This window comes from Peromyscus eremicus, chromosome 14, assembly GCF_949786415.1.
Source record: "Peromyscus eremicus chromosome 14, PerEre_H2_v1, whole genome shotgun sequence".
In the NCBI taxonomy this organism is placed as follows: Eukaryota; Metazoa; Chordata; class Mammalia; order Rodentia; family Cricetidae; genus Peromyscus; species Peromyscus eremicus.
Genome location: NC_081430.1, coordinates 73,840,530 through 73,862,999, shown reverse-complemented (window position 1 = coordinate 73,862,999; position 22,470 = coordinate 73,840,530). Strand labels below are relative to the sequence as shown.

The following is a 22,470-nucleotide window of genomic DNA, read 5'->3' as shown; positions in this document are numbered from 1 at the left end:
AACGAAGATAGAAAAATGGAAAGCTCCGGGTTCAGTGAAAGACCCTTCTCAGAGGAATTAAATGGAGAGTCATATAAGACACTCAGCATTTTCCTCTGGCCTCTGTACACACACACACACACACACACACACACACACACACACACACACAAAACATATATATATATATACCACACACAAACATATGCAAAAAGACAAAACCAAGAGGCAGAGCAACTGTCCCCAAACTGTACTTTTCTCTCCCTGTAACTCTTAGGATATAATGTCTAACATGTTACTATGACTTAGGAGGCAACCCTTCACCTCTCAGCCCTCATCACTGCCACGCTGCTGCTCTCTGTGCCCCAGCCACAGAGGTCTGAAGCTACTGAAATGCCTCGCAGTGTCCCTGACCCATTCCTCTGTCCAGGGCTCCCCACACCCAGCCCCAGGCTCTGCTGGCTCCAGCTGAGTTCAGATGTTGTTTCCTGCAAGAGGCCCTCCCCATCCTCCCATCCAACCCCGACAACTTTGCTAAAGGCTAACAGAGGATGGCTCCCTTCCTAGGTTTCTCTAACTGGACTCTCATTTGTTTAACTTATTGATTAGTGTGTCTTCCTATCTGCAGCTAGAAGATCTGAGAACAGAGGCCATATCTACATTTGACTCTTTGTTGTCTGTTTAATAATTTTTGAATAGAAGGGACACAGACATGAATTCAAGTTAGATGAAAAACTAAGAACGTTTTAGTGAAGCCTTTTTCAGTTGATATCAATAACTTGTGAATAATGAAGTGTGTGGGAAGAAACTGAGGCACTATCAGTCTGGCAGTAATTGATTAGCCATTGGGTAGAAATGATGGAATTGGATCTTGGATGTACAACAGTAGAGGTTTGAAAGAAATCTTGGAAGTACCTGAAAGGTACCTATAATAGCTCAGCAAAGGTGAGCGAGCACGTGAGTATATTTAAGCCTCTGAAAGGTCACAGAGTAAAGAACACCCATTTAAATTTGTTTAACCTTACATTTCTAGATCTTATTAAGACCCCCCCCCCCAACTTTCTACGTCTGCAGCCCATTATGTAAAACAGTGGGACACAGTTTGGAATGTCAGACTAAGGAAAGGATGCCCAAGTCCCTGACCAAGGCTGCTGGACTTCAGTTCCCAAGCATGACATCTAAGGGTTAGCACAGACACTTTCTTTTTGGCTTTTGAGACAGGGTTCCTTGTCACCCAGGCTGTCCTCCAACTCACCGTGCAGTTGAAGCTTCCCTTCAACTCCAGACTGTCCTCACTCCCCTCCCAACTGCTCAGATTACAGGCCACGCACCACCATTTTTAACTAAGAGAGACGTTTTATAAGGTTCCTTTGAAGTCTGAGATTTTAGCCCTTTGAAGCATGTTCTCAAAGGCATGTTGCAGATAGACATGCTTTGGAGATCACTGTCCTATGAAAAAAATAAACCTTGGATTGTGAAAAAAAGTCTCTAAGACAAGAAGCAAGGCTTTAATACTGACCAGAAGAGCAAAGAAGTATGCTTGGAAGGTAAAATGGACACAAGCCCCAACAATGAGTTCTGTCACTCACACGTGTGCATACACACACACACACACACACACACACACACACACACACACACACAGAGTTCTCCCTCCCACTAAGGTTCCAATCACTACACTACCCTACCCACACTCACTTCATGGCCTTCCTTCCCCTCTAACCACTGACTTTAGCCATGACCCTGTCTACTTGCTTACCCACTTGGCTCACATGTACGATCATCCGTCTTCCAGGACTTATTACACATGCCTCTTATGCATCAAGTTATAAATGCTCAGAATGTTTGTGAAAAGAACTGAAAACCAGTTCTATGTAGTGAGGACAAAGAAGTTAAAAAACGATTACAAAGCAATTATATCATACAGATTGCAACTTGGGAAGAATGAGACAAGAAGGATCTTTTAGTAACGACTAAGTAGAAATATCAGTCTGATTGTTTTTGGAAGATAATAAATTAGGAATGCATGATTTTCCTTGTTTTCATTCACTATCATTTCCTTTTGATAATATATAATGTCCTAAGAGATAAGAGAATTCTTACTTTTTACCACCTCTTAACTTGTTAACTCACTTGACCTTTATAGTAGGGTGGGAAAAGGGGGCAGTTCTGCCTGTGCACATCTAACAATGTTTAGATATCACATTCATAAAAATATGCAGCATGCTTTGAATGGACACCATCTAATCCTCCCCATTTTCTGCTTGCCTCTAGGCCTGCCCTAATCACACCAACATTAAGGCAAAGTCAACTGATAGTCCCAATCTATCTAAATAAAATTCTGAGCAACACATTCAAATGTTATCACAGTGATTTCTGGCAAGCACAGTAATGCTTTCAACAGAACTCAAAATCAATGCTTTTTAATAAAGGAAAATATTTACCACCCAGCACTACAAAAGAAAGAGGTAAATGGGGGGATCATGTTGTTTTTTACTCTTCTGGGGGGCCACCACCCAGCTCCTAAATAAATAACACATGGAGCCTTATTGTTAATTATGAATACCCAGCCATAGCTTGGCTTGTTTCTTGCCAGTTTTCCTTAACTTTAAATTATCCCATCTATCTTTTTTCTCTGGGCTTTTCCCATTCTCTTACTTCTATAAATCTCTTACTCCGTGGTTTGCTGTGTAGCTGGGTGGCTGGCCCCTTGGTCCTCCTTCTCCTCCTCCTCTGGCTACTTCTTCCTTTCCTCCTCCTCCCAGATTTCTCCTTCTATATATACTCTCTGCCTGTCAGCCTTGCCTATCCTTTCTCGCTATTGGCCATTCAGTTCTTTATTAGACCATCAAGTGTTTTAGACAGGCACAGTAACACAGCTTCACAGAGTTAAACAAATGCAACGTAAACAAAAGTAACACACCTTAAAATAATATTCTACAATGGGGGGTGCAGAGAGATGGGAGACAGGGAGGAGGAGATGGAGTAAAAAATGAGAAAAAAAAGCTTTAAAAAATTCTTCTGGAGAATATTTAAAAGTCTGTTAAGGGGTTGGAGAGATGAGTCAGTGGTTAGGAGTGCTTTCTGCTCTACTGTGATGACCAGAGTCTGGGTCCCAGCACCTACACCAGGTGGTTCTCAAATCCCTACAACTCTACTTCCAATGGATCCTGCATCCATAGGCGCCTGCATACACAGGCACACGCTCAGAGATACACATACATATAAACAATACAAATAAATCCTAGTGCCATGTGCTGGTGGCCCACACCTTTAATCCCAGCACTTGGGAAGCAGAAGCAGGTAGATCTCTGTGAGTTTTGAGGCCAGCCTGGTCTACAGAGTGAGTTCCAAGACAGCCAAGGCTACACAGAGAAACCTGTCTTGAAAAAAAAAAAAAAAAAGAATCCTAAAAAAAACCCTGATGGAAGTTCCTCAGGAGTCCATAATGGCATGTAAAGTGAACATTAATGAAATGTTTCGTACTAGACTGAAAGCTGTGAAAATTGTATCTTCACATTCTACCAGAACAATTAGCACAAAAATAGGTCTCACTAAAAAAAAAAAAATTCACTTTAATTAATTAATTAATTAATTACTTGTTTGTTTGTTTGTTTATTTATTTATCTGCGTGTGAGAGAGATGGTGCATATGCCACAGCATGCATGTAGAGGTCAGAAGACAGCTTTCAGAAGTCCAGGTGGTGGGGCCTGGGACTCTAGATCAGGGCATCCGGTTTGGTGGCCAGCAACTTCACCCACCCAGGCATTTCACTGGCACTCACTACTTGTATGTAAGGAATGAAGGGCTCACTTCTGTTCTAAGGGGTATTTTGTTTCACTTGCCTTTATCTTACACGAAGGGGTCTCACTGTGCCGCCTACTGGAGTAGCTGGGATGGTGAGGCTCGGCCAGCATTATAACATAGTTTGCGGTCAGTCAGCTTTATCATGAAATAAACTGTTCCTTCCCGCGCCCTGTGTGTTCATCATACTGAGACTCGCACCCAATTATTCACACGGAGTTGTGGCCTGAGCTTCAGTCCACCTGGGTCTCATCTGTCTACCAATACATCTGGTCTTTCATCTCTTCCACTGGTGCTGTCACTCAGCCTTGACATTGCTCTTAACTTTACACGGTACCGTGTTATGCATAACGAAAAGATGCCCAGCACTGGGAGTAGAAAAAACAAGAAATGCAGATTCAGGGAAACATCACGTTACCAAACAAGAAAGCACGTGGCAACAGAATTAAAACCAGCTTTCTGTAATCCAGACTTAGGAAGATGATTTGGAAGTCTGTGCTGGCTAGTTTTATGCCATCTTGACACAAGCTAGAACCACATGAGAGAAGAAAATCTCAATTGAGAAAACGCCTCCATAAGATCCGGCTGCAAGATCTGGCTATCGGGCATGCTCATAAACAGCAATCAGTGGGGAAAGGCCCAGCCCAACATTGGTGGTGTCATCCCTAGGCTGGTGGTCCTGGGTTCTATAAGAAAGCAGGATGAGCAAACCAGTAAGCAGCACCCCTCTGTGGCTTCTGCACCAGCTCTTGCCTCCAGGTTCCTGTCCTGCCTGTTTGAGTTCCTGTCCTGACTTCCTTCAGCGATGGACTACAATGTGGAAGTGGAAGCCAAATCAACCCTTTCCTCCCCAACTTGCTTTCCATCTGGTGTTTCAGCATGATAGAAACCCTAAAAAGGTAAGGTCTTAAATCCCTCTAACTTTCCTGAAAAACAACAAAACAAACCCTCTCTTCAGAGCACTGCCATAAACTCCTGTTAATACTTCTCATTTAAGATTAACTTGTAGCTTAAGAAAATTAAAAGCCATTTTCGGATGATGACTTTTCTACAGTTCTCAATGTACCCTATTGAACTGGGTTGTCATGGGAACAATAGGATAGAGGAGTTAGTTTACAGGTAACTAGGCAACTAGCCCCCTTCGGCAATGCCAAGTGTTTGCGTTGTATGGACTCTCTACAGGGCTAAGAGCACTCGCTGTATAGTCATTAGGACTGGAGTTCGATTCCCAGGACTCATGTAACAAGCTGGGTGTGCTCTGCAGGCCGTTAGTCCCCATTCCATGAGGAGCAGAGATGGGAGGATCACTAAGGCTTGCTGGATTCCACCCTGGATGAGAAAATGGAAGCCCCACATTTGAGAAAAGTCCCTGCATCAAAATCAAAGGGATAAATGGAAGTATAGAGGCCTTCTGTGCACATGCAGAGGGGCATGCACCTGCATACTACACACACACACACACACACACACACACACACACACACACACACAAATAAGTAAACAAACCTTTTAAAAGTGCAGTGTTCATAACATTTTAAAAAAGAAAAAAAGAGCCACAACAAAACACACTTCTTCCTTGTCTTTGAGGAAATTCAAGTACCTAAGCACAGTGTTTTCTCACTAGTGACCCAGCAGCTTTCCAGGTGTCCTTGCAGTAGAGTTAACAAAAGAAGAGAAAGGAGCCTCCTTCTTCGCAAAACTCTCTGATTTCATTTACAGAATTGACCAAATCGGGGGGAAAATGAGCTCTTAGATATATATTTTTTTTAAAACTGGGGAAATGGTACAGCACATTTTCTTTCCTTTTGCCTTTCCTAATTTGTCTTTGTGCTCTTGACCCAAGAAACTGTATCTGATTACATATCAGTGAGAATAATCAGCCTAAATTGATGACTGACATTTGAACAGACTGCCCAGTAATATTTCACCACGGAAATCTGGACCGTTTTCTGAGGGTTCTTTTGACAAGAGAGCTTCATAAATAGCCTGTCCTTTGAGGACTTAATTAGAGAATCAGAATGCTTGATTCGAGGCTCTTTTGAAAGAGGCACACCTCTTTCCTCTCAGACTCATGTCTAGAGAGCGCAATCACGGCACTTACCTTGTTTGTTTCCCAGCTCCCCTCTGACTCCCCCACTGCCGCTGACTCCTGAGTGGGCTCGGGCACATTGGAAGTGGCCAGCATCTCTCCACCTGGCGGAGAAAACTCCGCATGTTTTTCTGCCGAGCTTTTGGATTTGAGGACGCTGTTGAGACCATTTTCAGTCTCCCGCTTGGCAGATTCAATTCTGTTTTGCAAATTCTTTTGTTTATACTTAAGTGACTCTATATCATCTTTAATAATCTTCTGTCCTACTGAAGATGTATTTTGTTTGATGGATTTTGCTAATGCAGAGGCCTTCTTTAAGGCTCCACCTTGGCAACCGAGTCCACTCTCCAGTTCCTGGAAGTAGAGAGAGGGATGTTATATGAAGTATCGACCTTCAGTTCTCACCAGAGTTTGTTGACATTTAGCAAATCACAAAGTAAACCACTTCACTAATACAAAACATGTATTTAAAAAAGAAAGCACCAATACTTCAAAGAAGAAACTTTGGGGGAAATTTTCAAACCACTGTGGCATCCCACACCAAATGCTGTAATAGATTTCGCAAGATATTAGGGAGTACACTGCAGGTAATGGGGAAAATGTTCATGCACAGTTTGTAAAACACAGGAGGTCCGCAGGCATTTGTTGGCTATATTTCATTTAAGACACAGCCTCTGGGGCTGGAGAGATGGCTCAGTAGTTAAAAACACTGGCTGCTCTTCCAAAGGACCTATGTTTAGTCCTAGCATCCACTGGCTGCTCACAACTGCCTATAGCCTCAGTCCCAAAGACCAGCTTCCTCTCCTGGTACTTCTGGGCCAGAATATAGGCATGACCACACCTATTAAATAAAAGATTTATGTATGTATGTATGTATGTGTATGTATGTATGTATGTATGTATTTTTTGAGGGAGGGTGGGATTTCACTATGTAGTTCCAGCTGACCTAGAACTTGCTACATAGACCAGGCTGGCCTTGAACTCACAGAGATGCACCTGCTTCTGCCTCTCTGTTGCTGGGATTAAAGGCATGTGCCACCACACCCAGTGATTTACCTATTTTTATTTTTATTTTACATGTGTGGGTGTTTTATGTGTCTGCGTGTGTCTGTATACCATGTCTCAAACAAAAAAGGAAGAATCAGGCTTTTCGAAACTCACACACTGAATGTGTACCTGCACCGTGGAAAAGTATCAGAAAAGATAAAAGAGTCATTTGGAATGCCCATATCAATCTAATGCTAGTCTTTAAAATTAAAAGCTAATTCTATGCAGGGTGTTTTGCAGGTAAGGGCACTGATCCCCACTTGAGAGGGCTGGTTGCTGCAGCAGAGAGAGGGAAGAAGAATCTCACAGGCTCTACCAGTAGGGAGAGCTTTCTTTCTTTAGACAGAGATTTTCTGTGTAGCCCTGGCTGTCCTGGAACTCACTCTGTAGACCAGGCTGGCCTCAAACTCACAGACCCACCTGCCTCTACCTCCTGAGTGCTGGATGCTGGGATTAAAGGAGTGCACCACCACCACCCAGCTAAGGGAGAGCTTTATTAGAGTCTACGAGGATGGAAACTGACAGGGCAAATATTAGATAATTCCTGTTCACCCAAGATGGAGAATGCAGACTGGAACACTTCCCCAGGGTCATGCTATGCTGCATTCATTGCTTAACTTCTCAGAATCTCCTGGAATTATGTTGTTTGTAAAACAAAGACAACCAGGCACTCCAGGCTGGTCACAGGTAGAATTATCTCCTCTAAGGATCCACTGAATCACTGGTCAATAGCTTCACCAATGGACCTGACCACTAGATTAGCATGTCCCTATTTTTTTTTCACAGACTACTGAGATCTTTCCAAAGAGCACTTGAACGTCCTTGGTCAAAGGCTCTGAATTGCCTTTAGTCAAAGGTACTAAAAAGTCAAGTTGTCATGAATACTGATCCCCATCCCCCACCCCCACCTCGCCCCAAAGTGTGTATTATGTTAGGACATCACTCAATACCTGTAATTTCTGCATTCTGTCCTCAACTGTTATTTGGTCCTCAGAAGCATCACAGAGACTGACAAACTCCTTAGAGATATCGTCCAGTGTGGTGTTTAGGTCTGTGATGCAAACCTGGTATGAGCTGTGTTCTTGAACATGACCCTCTAATTTTCGCACAGAATCCTACAAATAACCATTGACAATTAGCAAATATTTAAGTTTTTTCACTCATAATTGTGTAACTATATAATCCATACATAATATATATTATATATATATCATAATATTAGATATAATATACAACTCCCATATAAAGTTTCACATTGAAACAAAAATATTCCCACAACTGACCCAGAATTGATAGTGTTTAAGATACATCACTACAAAAACCTCCATCTACCCCTAGAAATGACTTAATAAAACATTTGCTCTTTGTGTGTTTTCTTGCCTTAATTTCCTTCCTAAAAACAATTTGTCAAGAGAACACAAAACAAAATGACTACAAATTATATCATTAAACCATAAACATAATACATAAGGTTTTATTTTATTTGTTGCTTTTAAACAAAGAGCTTGCATCTCAAAATGAAACAATATGAGAGCAACCTAATGCCAAGATTCTTTCCTAAGAATAAGGGAATCATAACTCAAAAGCAACACTATCTTCAGATAATCTCCCTGGGATAAGGAAGTAAGAGGTCAGACAGCAGCAACAAGTAACCTACAGACCATCCATCCAAGTAGGCATCTGAACCCATGCCCATTTCCAGGTATTTGGTTAATCAAGATTTCTTACCCAGGTAATCCTTACACTGAACCTGGCTTTCAATGTTTAAAGAATTAAAAACAGTTTTCCTGAAAGAATGGACTCCATTATGACAAGGGGACAATTTATTTAAATTTATTCTATTGCAGATCATGTGGGAAGACCCAAGAAAGAAACAAGACAACTGACATGAATTATTACTCTGCATGGATGGATGGATGGATGGATGGATGGATGGATGGATGCATAGATGAGTGGGTGGAGGGATGGATGGGTGGATGGATAGATAGATGGATGGGTGGGTGGATGGATGGATGGATGCACAGATGGATGGGTGAGTGGGTAGGTGGATGGATGGATGGATGGGTGGGTGGATGGGTAGATAGATGGATGGGTGGGTGGGTGGATGGATGGATGGGTGGGTGGGTGGAATGGATGAAATGGATGGAATGGATGGATGGAATGGATGGATGGATGGATGGATAAATGATAGATGAATAAGTAGATTAGTGGGCAGGTAGGTGGTTGAGTGGATACATGTGCTGACAGGTGGATAAACTGGACAAGTGAGTGAGTGGATGGACAGGGAAGTGGATGAGTGGATGGATGACAGATGGGTGGGTAGATAGGTGGATAATGCTCACACTGCCAACTTCACAGAGATTCATAAGGAACTTTAAGATATCTGACTCCCAAAGAGGGGAATTTCAACAACAGGAAATAATAACACAATCAACACACAATGGCTTCATCTAGCAAAAGTAACTGGGTAGATTCCTGCCTTCTTGAGTGTTGGCATTTTCATGTAAAACTGAAGCCCATCGAAAGCTTTGGGTTCAGCAAAAGAACAACATCCAGGTACTAGTTCGGTGTAAGCATCCCCTGTGGTGACTGTTGCTGGCACAGGGATTTTCTCTGCCCATCTCACCTGGAGCTGCTGAAGAAGGCTTTCATGAAGCTGTTTTATCTCCAGCCATGACTCCTCACTGAAGCTAGGATTTTTAGTACACTCCAAGAGGTAATTGCCCTGAGATTTTAGCTCCTCTAGCAAAGATGTCAAATCTTGAGCTTTCTGGAGGAATTTCTTACAAATCTTTAACTGCGCTTGCTTTTCTGGCAAGCCAGGTTGTAGAGCAAGGCCCGCTTCCTGCTGCTTCTTCAGTTCCGTGAGCATCAGTCGCAGCGCCTCCTTACTCTGCAAATACTTCTCTCCTTCCAGGACAAGCTTTTCTTGATGGCTACAATGTTGCAAAAGAGTTTTGAAAAGAAACGGCAGTAAGCAAACTCAAGGGCCATTTTGTATACTCCACTCTAACACACATTATTTGTAAGTGGCATTAAAATAACACGAATGCATATTATTTCCAGGGACCCGCTTAACACGCCAACCCTTTAAACAGCACTAAGCTTAGCTCAGAAATTATTTGAGCATTACTGAGAGATACTTTTTGTTACACAGTATTTGTTACAAAATAGTATGTTTTAATTTCGAACTAGTTCCAGCAATGTTTATTATACTTAAATATACTGTAAAGTCCTATTTTACACTTACAAGTGGGGCTAGAGAGAAAAAAGAGAGGTCAGGTCTGTCAAGTGCCTGCCTTGCAAGCATGAAGACCTGAGGTCAATCCCTAGAACCAATGTAAAAGAATAAAGACCTGAGGTCAATCCCTAGAACCAATGTAAAAGAATCAAGACATCCAGGTGTGCTAGCACGAACTTAACTACCATGCCAGGGCTCACTGGCCAGCCTGGCTTACCTGGCAATTCCAGGCCTGTTGTGGAGTATTACTTTAACTAGGCAGAGATGAGTTACATTTGTTTATACTGCATTTGTTTAACAACTAAAGATGTGTTGTTTTGCCTACCTAAGGCACATGATTGGTCTAATAAAAAGCTAAATGGTCAATAGCTAGGCAGTAGAGGGAGAGGCAGGGATAGGCGGGGCTGGTGGGCAGACAGAGTAAGTAGGAGGGGGAATCTAGACTGGGGGTGGGGGGGGGAGAACCAGGATAACGAAGGAGAAAGAAGGGGAGAGATCCAAGGCCAGCCAGGAAGCCGCCAGACAGACAGACATGGAGTAGACATACAGAATGAAAGAAAGGTAAAAAGCCCCAAGGCAAAATGTAAATGAAGAGAAACAGATTAATGTAAGTTAAAAGAGCTAGTGGGACAAGCATAAAGCCGAACATTCATAACGATTAAGAAGTCTAATTGTAAAGATTTGGTGGCTCCAAAGAAAAACCTGCTACACAGGCCAGTGAAAAACTGTCTCAAAAACAAGGTAGACAAGCCCCCGACCACCATGTAAAGTTGACCTCTGGCCTCTGCACACACGCATGCATAAAACCATACACAACAAATACACACAAAGTATAGTAAAAATAAGCATGTGGTATATTAAGTGAGAAACTAGTTTATGCTTTCTGTAACTTCAATTTGGTTTAGATCTGTCTCCTTTGAAAAACCAAGCATTCAATCCCCAAAAGAAATGTACTATTTAAGATATGATAGTAACCCAGCTGGGGCTGCCAGCACAAGATCAAGTCAGGCAATAGTCTAGCATAGAAGGGGAGGGGCTCATGAGCTGGCCCCACCCCTAACTGAAGAGCTACTGACAGTTGATGGATGTTAGGGGAGGGAGTCAGTTTTCTTTCAGGGTGTATGTAGCTCCTGGTAGGTCTACCTCACTCCAATGAATGACTTCATATCCACGAATATACAGACAGCACACATTGGATTCTGGGGACTGTGTTTTTAAAAAAAAGAAAAAAGAAAAGGAAAGGACACGAAATTGAGAGAGGATGGGCAGGTAAAGGGTGGATCTGAGAAGAGCTGGGGAGGAACAGGAGGCAAATATGATCAAAATACATTGCATAAAATCCTCAAATGACAAAAATATTATACTGTGTTGTAAAAGAGATGATTTGAAGAAGAATCTTCACAAGAGAAGCTAACAATATGGCTCAGAGGGTAAAGGTGCTTACAGCCAGGCGTGATGACTCAAGTTTAATTCCCAGGATGCACATGGTGGAAAGAATAACCTGGTGACCAGCTGTCCACTAACCTCCACATGTGTGTTATGGCACACACACACACACACACACACACACACACACACACACACACACACACAGTTTACAACCAAAAGAATCTTCACTAGAAATATGTTTATAGCATTCAGTCAATATTTATCAATGTTTACACATTTAAGAATTTCTTTTTTCTTTTTTTTTTTTTGCTTTTGGTTATCCAAGACAAGGTTTCTTAAGAATTTCTTAGAATAAGATGTAAAAGGATTCATTATTCCACAGTCTTCCCACATGGATACTGTCAAGGGAAGGATTTAGCACAAAAGCAGGGAGGGAAGAGAGAATCAATCTATTGCTAAGATCCCCACAGATCAATGCACCAGCCACCCTAAAAAACAGGGCCACAGAGCGACCACCATCTCTCAGTTCATCTGGAGAACAACTCCACGGTGGGTCCCCTCACAGCTTCTCTCCAGTAAATAGTTTATCCAGACCCAAGTGGCAGGCAAAACACTTGTTATGGCTTCACTGGGCAAGGAAAACAGACAGCCTTTACCTTAGATATGTGCTGGCTAGATGGAGCGTGTTGTCCCACTGGTTACTGAGATCCGTAAGGGTCTCCTGAACCAACGGGGCCTCACAGCGTTCAGCTTGTCTCATCACTCTCTGGATTTTGGCATCTCCTTCAGGCTTCAGTAAAATGATTTCCTGAAATCACAAAGATTCTATCTATGACTGCAGCTGAGTTACTTCCAGATAGCAGGTAGGAAATCTTTTTGTCAGACGTACACCGGGAAGCTAACTGTAGAGATTATGTCATACTAACACTTTCATTTTTTATATACACTCCAAAGAGGAAGATCACAGTATACACAGTTGATTCTTCATAAATCCATGTTAGTTGAAACTAACTACATTCCTGCTCACTCTTGACGCTCCAAAACCTCCATCAATTCTCCTCCTGGCCACTTCTTAATATCGACACAGAAGGTCAGAGGTAACAACTCGAATAGACACTGTTACATATCTAAGGAGAGACTCATGGCTTCCCACAGGAAAACCGTCCCTCCTGTCCACTCTTTTCTCCCCCATGACAGTACTAACTCCCAATTCTCTTTCCCCACTTTGCTCCAATAAAATGGAGTTCTTGTCTTAGAAGCAACTCCTCAGGACAGTCTGGTGAAACAGTGTCTGGTGACACACTCCAGTGACTGTGAGTACTCAGTCTTGCCAACCCTTATAGCTCACTCCTCGTGGCTTCTTCCTGCCATGATGCCCTCACGGAGGTGACTCCAGTACACACACCTGCACTGCTCTCCCTGCAGGTTTTAACAAGTCACATTCAGTGACTCTCCTCTTGGGTGGAATGGCAGCTCAAGAGAATCCCCTCTCTCTCCATACCCACTCTGTAGCCAGTAACGCTTTATGAGCACAGTTACCTACTCCCAAGATTCCTCTCTACCCCGGCAATCCACATGGCCGAGTCTTCATCTCTCTAGACACAGATGTATCCTCCCATACTCCCTCTTGCTCTGGCTAGTGCCTTTATTCTACCTGCTACAAGGGATGATAAAGTTATTGCCCTCTTGACAAGAACGGCGTGCTTTTCCTCTTTCATATGCATTAAATTAATTTTAGATCCTTAACCATTCTGCTCTTTTGTAAGCTCAGCGATTGGAATCCCTTCAACCACCCCACAGCGATCTTATTTTCTATTAAGAAAGGAATCGTTGCAGTTTTCCTCTGAAGCTTTTCAAAGTGAGAGTTCACTCTGACCTCTTAAATTTGGTTTCCACGGTTATACCTTTATTTTCTGGATTCTTTCTTCGAGTGGCATTTTGCCTTCTGATGAATTCAAAGCCATAAGGGACTCTTTAATCTCTTTTATCCAGTGAGTTACATCGTGTGCAAGATCATTAAAGCTCTGGTCTTCGGCAGGTGGTATCTTATCCTCTTCCTCAATTTCATGTAATTGTCTCAATAAAGTCTGGTATCTATCAATCAGATGTGTTGATTCTTTGACCGTCTCTTCTGCCTGGGTAAGCCCATGCTCCTTCAGAGAGTCGTTGAGCCGGGCCACAGTCTCAAACTGCTCCCTGTAATTTCCAAATACCATTAACATCAGAGCCCAATGGGGAAAGCATATTACCAAATAATACATTTCGATCAAGATCGCCATACCTCTTCCTGGTTAACGCCTGGTAAAACAGGTCTGTTTTCTCTCCTGCTGGTTCCCTTTCTTTCCACTTCTCTTCCTGATTAGTCAACCACTTACTTAGGCTTCGGCAATCATCATCCAATCTGCAAGACCAGTTCACAGATTAGGACATAATGTAAGAAAAGATGCCTGCACCAAACACAGGATGGCGACAGTCAGCTAGACTTTGACTGCTTTTCTTGTAATCCTTAACTTGATACGTATCCAAACAAATAATGATTGCCTATATTGCAGTAGAAGTCATCAAGGAAAAGAACCAAACAAATGCAGGAGATTAACAGCGAAGAAACAATGTTTGGACTTTCCTAAATGGTCCTAAAATGGACCATTGCCATTTTAGATAACTCAAGGCATCCCCCAAAGTTTTCTATTCCCAGCACAGAACCTGAATTCAGAAGTACAGTCCTTGTCTAAGAAATGCAGCTCAAGGGTGGGACGCTTGCTGTGAGGCCTTAGAGTTTATACCAGTGGGGGAGGGGCAGAGGCTGGAGAGGAGGCTCAGCAGGTAAGAGCACTTGTTGCTCTTTGAAAGGAGCTGGGGTCAGTTCCCAGCACCCACATGGCAGATTACAACCATCCATGACTCCATTTCCCGGGGATCTGACATCCTCTTCTGACCTCCGTGGACACCAAGCACACACATGGTGCACAAGCATCCATGTAGGCAAGCACTCATACACACAGAATAAATACTTTTAAATGTATACTTTACTTCTCTGTATGAGTGAGTTCCAAATTCATGGGATTCCAATGACAACAGATCAAAATTATTTGACAATAAATTGTGTCTGTAAGGAAATGTATGTAGTCTTTTTTCTTTCTTGTCCACATTCCTTAAATATGCAATATTAACAACTATTTATATAGTGTTGACATTACATCAATTATATAAGTAACCTACAGATGATTTAAATAAAGTCCATGGAAGAATGTGCATCAAGTACTGCAACTACCGTGCGATTTACAGCAAGGACTTGAGCACCCAAGGGATCCTGAGAACCAGCTCCCAAGAGATATGGAGGAACAACTGTACCTACTTCACTTGGGAAATTTGTATGCACTGAATATCCATCCCAGCATACACTATACATAGTGAACTAGAAATCACTACCAAAGGATCCTTAGGAGATGTTATTTATTTCCCACCTCAGGAGCTGCTGCAGGGAGTCATTCAGCTCCCTTGCTCGGGCCTGGCATGCGGACTCCATGGTTTCTAATTCCAGTTCTTGACTGCCGAGCCAGCTCTTAAGCTCTTTGACATGAGCTTTGGGCAGAAGCATCTTCACGTGCTGTAGAACAGTCTCCACCTGCTGTATTTTACTGTTCCCTCCTCCAAGAGTCAAGAAATCCTTAAGGAACACAAGAAGTCAATTACATCTACAGTGCAGTCAAGATGCGTCTGCCACCCCCTGGCACTTTTGCAAACCTGTACCAATGCATGAGTCCTTCCTAGTATTTCCCCTGAGAAGGGCTGGGAAGAAATGGCTGACTCCAATGACAGATCAATTTTCAATAGCTTTAGAGAGAGAGAGAGAAGAGTGTGTGTGTGTGTGTGTGTGTGTGTGTGTGTGTGTGTGTCTGCATTTGCATCTGACTTTCTCGGGCCTCCATCAAGCAAAAATAATGCAATACCACTACGGTGCTGACATGGGAACAAGATGGAGAAAGCTAAAGTCTCCTATCTTGGCGATGCTGCACTTCCAAGCACACAGGACATCAATAGAGGGAATATGTGGCCCTGTCAAGCCATGCATTAAATACAGCAGCAGTGGTCTCACGGGAAAACATGCACTCCCCCGTTTTATAGAAAGGACTTGAGCATCCATGGGTGTTGATATCCCTAAGGCTGAGGTTAGGGGGAAGTACCTGGAGCTACCAACAAGCTTAAGAACATGACCTATCATCTGAACAGAGTCAGAAGGTCCAGCTACTGGAGTCAGAGAGGAAGGTGGGAGAATTGCTCAGGGCTCAGGGTCAGCCTGGACAACGTTGTGAGACCTCTCTCTCAAACATTTCAGTTTGGGCATGTATGTCTTACAGAAAGTTTTTGCAGCTTGTGTTCCATGCTCAGTTTTGTTTCTGGTGGTTCAAAACACTCCTTAAGGTTCATTTGGATGTTGCTGAGCCAGTCGTTAAAGTTCTTACACTGGTCTGGAGGAGAAAAGAAAAAGTTCTATACATTCAAACAGGACTTGATTTACTTTGATAGGTGGAAGACTAGGACCTTGCTCCCCACAGCGGTGGGCAAAGCCATGACATGTTCTGAAACCCAGTGCTGAGAACCAACTGAGTACAGAGAGCGATAGGATGTATTTTTGGAGCAAACACCTTTCCAAGCACGCAGGACATCCAAAGATACCTGCAAGGTCAGTGTGCCCACAGGCACACCCTCAGACACACTGACCACATGACCTCGGTGATTATGAAATACAGATCTGAGGCTTGAAGAAATGGATATTACTTATACCAGACACTAACAGGGTTTACCCCAAGGGATTTATCAAAATGTGATTCCTTTAAATACAGTCTGTGCAAGCCATCTAGAAGTCAAGTTTAGATCAGTCTTAGGGATACGCTAATAGCACTGTGGGTCCAATTTCAAGATTGCCAGAACAAAGTTTGAGACACATCACACTCACCATTCAGGAACGTGGAAAAGTGATCTTGCAGAGCGCTCTTTTTGGTGTTAAATAAATCGCTGACACTCGCATATTGTCTTTTCAATTCAGAGAGCTCTGGAGTGAGACACCCTATTTGATTCTCGAGGACGGTCATGCTGTGTTTCTGCTGGAGGATCTGCTGCTGGATTTCCTGCACACAGAATAAACCAGTCATCGCCTCCAGACACTGGCTCACTCCACCCACAGCTTGTGAGCGCTTCGCTCTCTTTGTGTCCGTGTGTACATGTATGTACTTGTGTATGCATGTGTGTGCAAGTGTCTGTGGAAGCCAGAGGTCAACCTTGGGTACCTTCCTTGATTATTTGCACCTGATCATCAGCATTATTTTTATCAAGAGCACTGAACGTGGAGCTTGCTGATTGGCCAGGTTAGCTGGCCAGTGATTCCCTCATCTCTGCTCCCCCTACACGAGGGTTACCATGGCTGGCTTTAAAAATAACAAAAAACATGGATGCTAGGGATTTGAACTCGGGTCCTTCTGCTTACATGGCAAGGCCTTTGGCAACTGAGCCGTCTCCCAGGCTTCAGAGGTTTTCATTACTTTAGAAGTCCAAACAATTTTCAATTGAGTGGCTTTGCTTTCTATTTCATAGTCGATTTATAGTACAATGCAATTTACTTTTTTACACTTATTTGATACGTATGTGTCACACACACATGTGTGCCACTGTGTGCATGTGAATGCATGTGAAATGTCATGTGGCTTCAGGAGATTGAACTCAGATCATCAGGCTTGGGGCACTTGCTGCGCTTTCTCACTGGCCCACAGTGCAGTTTTTTCTGGCCTGCCTGCCTGCCTTCCTGCCTTTTCTAGAAATCGGCTCTCTCTCCTCCTCCCCTCATTTTCTCTAACTACAGAAGTCCAAGACGACTAAAACTAAGTGTTAGAGGACTGGGAAGATACCTCAGTGGTAGGGGCATGTGCCTACATGAACTAGGTTAACTCACTAGTACCACAAAAAAATGTTTTGTTTTGTTTTGTTTTTAGGAATAAAAAAGAGTGTGGCAATAGGTCTGAACCTAGGAGATGGGCAACTGAGGGTGGTACCTCAAGCTTTGTGAAGATCTCCAGGCTGTCGGAGGGAGACAAGGCATTCAGGAGGGACTCGGTCATCCCCATTTGGGTCTTGGCTTGGTCCAGATCCTCTCTCAGCTCAGCTGTGTTCCCACTGGGCACGTAGCTATTGGGTTCTCCTGTGACGTACCTTTTTACATCTCTCATCTTGCTCAGGACGGAGGACTCCATGACCTGAAATCACAAAACACATGATGCCTGCAATAAGGCAGCCTGTCTCGGCAGACCTTGGGCGACTGTTCACTGCACAGCGAGCTGACATGGCTTCATCTCAAAGCGAAATATGTTCTTATCACATTGTCTTCTATCACTGCCTTAAAAGAAACAAGCACTAAGGCTTGCTGTGGTGGTACATGCCTTCAATCCCAACACGAGGGAGTTGCGTCTCTGTGTTCAAGGCCAGCCTGGTCTCCTGAGTGAGTTCCAGGTCAGCCAGAGCTACACAGAGAAACCCTTTCTCAAAAAACAAAAAAGCAAAAAAACAAAAAAAAGAAAGAAAGAAAAAGAAAAAAGAAAAGAAAAAACAGAAATTGACATTTTCTATGACAGTAATTGGAATTCTTCTTTCTCCCCAAGTAAATTTTATCTAGCTTGCAAACCAAACTGTTACAGCACTCATGAGAAAAAACAAATTTCTAAACACATAAATGAGATGAAAATGTATAAAGAACATTAAATAATCTTGTTTTGTTTAGAGACAGGATCTCCCCTCATAGTCCTCACTAGTCTCAAAGTCACGATCCCCCTGCCTTAGCCTCCCAAGTGTTGGGATTACAGGCACACACCCCTTCACTGGCCAGCACTGATTACTTTTTATGTGTTCAACAGGTGGTGAGCACCTCATATACAGACTGAGGAAGATTAAGTAACTTGTCCAGGATCACAAAGCTAGTAGGCTGGAGAGGCAAGATGCCATCCACAAAGCCTGCCCAAGAGCTCACGTATAAACATTATGACCCTTCTTCATCCAGATGAAACTGAGATAAATCTCTTCTCACTACAGAAAAATCACACCAGAGGCAATTTCTGTCTCTATCTGGCAGTTAATGACCCTAGAGTCACTCAAGACGTATTCTCCTCCCTGCACACGCATAGGAAACCACTGACACTGTGTGTGGAAACACAGCCACCATGTCTCCACACAGCAGGCCTCTAAAAAAGGGAAAGGGGAGAAGAATGCAAGCCCACAATACCGTCTCGCTGAATGGGGACCACAGAACTGCCTATGCTGATGCTTCAATTTTCAGTTGCACATAAATAAGGAGTCATTCTAACTTCATTTTCTACTCAAATTTAGAACGTGGGGACGATGGATGCTGTTTTGGAAGGTATGGAGAATCTTCCACTGAGACTCGAATCAAAATCCGCATACCTGCAGCTCAAGTGGCTTCTCATTGCTTTGAAGCAGCGATTGTATGTCGGTCATTCTTCTGGAAAATTCGGAAGCTTGCTCTTCGTGGACTTTCAGCTCTTCCTAAAACCGAAGTTTTTAAAAGAGAAATACTTTTATTTCATCTTACTGCCAAGTACCTATGATTATTATTGTTGACTACAGAAACTTGAAGATGCTCTTGAATTTCTCCTATCTTTTTTTTTTTTTTTTAAATGTTCTGGGGAGTAACAAACCCAAGTTCCTTAGGGATGAGGCCAATGACAGTCAAGAGAAGCATTCTCTTTTCAAGACAAAGAAGGAACAAGGCTTGTGCCATGAGGCTGTGTGCGCCGCTGAAAAGCGTGGCCAATGTCTTGGCTGTGAATGCACAAACTCTGAATGAGCATGCACCCACTTGGAATCTGGCCCATAGGCTAGCCGCTTTTACTTGTTCACATTTTCAAATAACCTATAATTTAAGATATATATATATATATATATATATATATATATATATATATATATAACCCTTAAAGATGACTCATTTTATAACTATCCTAAAATGGTCCAGGAAACTGGAAATCAGCCTCATATTTTAAAACCTTTTCCCAACATGCAGAAAAATATATGAATTAAAAATTGAATAAAATGTAAGAATTTAGGAGACAGTGAGAGTTGAAGTATTAGATACATACACACACATATTTTTGGACCGTACTGAATCACACTTAACAGCCAGTATTTAGATGTTTTCTGATCTAGTAAGACCTTGTGCAAATTAATGACATTACACAAATAAGCAATTAGAAAGACTTCCTAAATGTAGTGTTAGAACTCAGAGCTGTACAGTTGGAAGCTCCCCATCCCCCATTCCAAACCCTGCCCCTCTCAGAAAGCCTGCCAAGCGGCAGCTCCTCCCCCTAAAGCTGCTCAAGACCAAGCTACAGGGTATTTAAGCTCTGGTCCCTAGACCTGTCACGTGATTTCTCCTCCTCCCTCCCCTGCTTCACTTCTGGGGAGCTTGAGAGTCACCTGGGAGTGCTTTGCTCATTAAACCTGGTCTTTTTAATTTGGCTCGATCTGGCTTATTGTGTAGGATGAGAAACCTACTGCGGGGATCCAAAAATTCTTACTAAGAGCCTCAAGCATACTAGTTAATCACTCTACCTCTGAGCTACACCCGGGGACAGAAACATTTCTTCCTACAATGAAAAGAGGTCGCTCAGATTCTTTCCAAATGCCAACTGGAGAGGAACTGGTTAAAAACCAGCTCTCAGCCGGGCGGTGGTGGCTCACGCCCTCGGGACTGTGAGTTTGGGGCTAGCCTGGTCTACACAGCGAGTTCCAGGATAGGCTCCAAAGCTACACAAAGAAACCCTGTCTCAAAAAACTGAAAACAAACAAACAAAAAACAAAACAACAACAACCAAAACAAAACAACAACAACAAAAAAAGAACACCCCAGCTCTCTCTCCTTGTAATCCTTCTTCACCCAAGGTCACCGTTTCCCATAGCCCTGGGAGTCTGTAATCTGCAAACATCTCCCTGGATTTCACAGAGTCCAGAGTCCTCTCGGGAGACTCGAAAGAGATAGGTCATGTCAGTGAAATTTTTCTACCCTGCTGCAACAAAGCAAATCCAACATGAGGCCGCCAAGAGCGTACAGGCAAAGCACCTGTCTCATCCGGGTTGAGTTACCTCCAGCCTTTCCCTGTCCTCCTCGGTCAGCTGGTGCGACTCCACTGTCCCTAGGGTCTTCGCAGCCCACTCGTCAATGCTGTTTTTTATGTTGAAAAGTTTGTCCCACAAGGCCACTGCCCGCCCGAGATTTTCACCATATTCTTCTGTCTTCTCGTTTATCTACAGCCAGTTGTAAATAGAAATAATGGACACAGGTGTGAAGACATTTCATTCACTTGTTTTGAAATACAATTAAGTCTACCCTTAAGCTAATTTGTCTGACTCATCAAGAAAAAAAAATTGCTTTCATATATGTTGCCCTCTCTCTTTAAAAAAATAAATAAAACAGCTGACCCACTATTGCATACATCTAATTCAGAGTAACTCTGGAAGATCACTGTGAGTTCGAGACCAGCCTCTATCACATAAGGGCATGGTGGCACATAACTCCAACCCAGGTACTGAGGCGACTGAGGCAGGAGTCCCAGTGCAAGTCTGAGGCCATCCTGGGCTCATATTAAGTTAAAAACTAGCCTGGGCTCCATAGCAAGACCTTGTCTCAATGAATGAATGAATGAATGAATGAATGAATAAATAAATAAATAAATAAATAAATAAATAAGATTATTTGATAAATTAAACAGAAAATACAGGTAACTCTTAGTTTGTAACTTTTAAGGATATCCAACTAAACCACAAATGCTTCAAGTATACAACTGAACCTCAAAATCCTGCATGAGGGCTGGAGAGATGGCTCAGAGGTTAAGAGCACTGGTTGCTCTTCCAGGGGTCCTGAGTTCAATTCCCAGCAACCACATGGTGGCTCACAGCCATCTGTAGTGAGATCTGGTGCCCTCTTCTGGTACACAGGCAGAATACTGTATACATAATAAATAAATCTTTAAAAAAAAAAAAAAAAAAAAAAAAATCCTGCATGAAAGGTTATGTTCATTTTCAATACACCAAGTACAATTTTTAAAGTTTTGCTTCTTTTTTGGAGACGAGGACTCACTATGAAACCTTGACTGCCCTACAACTCGATGTAGACCAGGCTGGCCTTGAACTCGCAGAGATCAGCATGCCTTTACCACCCGAGTGCTTGCACTGACAGCGTTCACCACGTGCCTGGCTGTTTTTATTTATTGAGACTGGCACTTGTGCAGCTCAGGCTGGGCTTCAACTCCTGACTTGTCACTTCCTCCCAAGTGCTGGATTATATACACCACATCTGGCAGCAGGTAGGCACACATGCGAACGTGTGTGTACACATACACACACACACACACACACACACACACACATACACACACACACACACACACAAAATCTGGAAGACTGTAGTCCCATTTGTTAGCAATGTCTAACTCCAAGATGAAATTAATTCCTAAGTTATAAATAATATATTATCTTTTTTTTTTACAAAGAATGACAGTTTAAATTTTCAGTATCATAAGAATACTAAAGACATTCTCCCCGAATATCAATTTGTCATGAAACAGAATTCTCAGTTAATGAATTTATCACATACATCCAGCCATCTGTCCACGATAGCATTAGCCTCTTTTTCAAAAGGCGGCTCTTGAAAGGTTTTCATTTTATTCAGATGATACTGTAGATTTTTACAAATCTGATTTATCTTGTCTACAACTTCTAAATGTTCATTGAACTCTTCTTTGACAGTTTCAATCTGGAAAAAAAAAAAGCAAAAATATGCTTTTGACATATTCAAAACATACATATAGACAGGCTGCTAGAATAACAATTCTATATTTTTATTATTCAACCTAAAAAAATG

The 22,470-nt window shown here is 42.6% G+C and overlaps 1 protein-coding gene across 1 annotated transcript in view; it reads right to left on the bottom strand.

Annotated features, from left to right (window-relative positions):
* The window catches only part of Syne2 (spectrin repeat containing nuclear envelope protein 2), a 273,416-nt gene that overhangs the window by 158,356 nt on the left and 92,590 nt on the right, over positions 1-22,470 (bottom strand). Inside the window, exons 32-44 of the mRNA XM_059279392.1 lie at positions 22,204-22,362; positions 20,694-20,855; positions 18,996-19,097; positions 17,597-17,797; positions 16,507-16,678; positions 15,906-16,018; positions 15,014-15,216; positions 13,831-13,950; positions 13,454-13,745; positions 12,206-12,357; positions 9,546-9,855; positions 7,870-8,034; positions 5,885-6,226 (exon numbers count right to left, since the gene is read on the bottom strand). Of these exons, the coding sequence (XP_059135375.1) occupies positions 5,885-6,226; positions 7,870-8,034; positions 9,546-9,855; positions 12,206-12,357; positions 13,454-13,745; positions 13,831-13,950; positions 15,014-15,216; positions 15,906-16,018; positions 16,507-16,678; positions 17,597-17,797; positions 18,996-19,097; positions 20,694-20,855; positions 22,204-22,362 (2,493 nt within the window). The remainder of the gene's footprint in view (positions 1-5,884; positions 6,227-7,869; positions 8,035-9,545; positions 9,856-12,205; positions 12,358-13,453; positions 13,746-13,830; positions 13,951-15,013; positions 15,217-15,905; positions 16,019-16,506; positions 16,679-17,596; positions 17,798-18,995; positions 19,098-20,693; positions 20,856-22,203; positions 22,363-22,470) is intronic.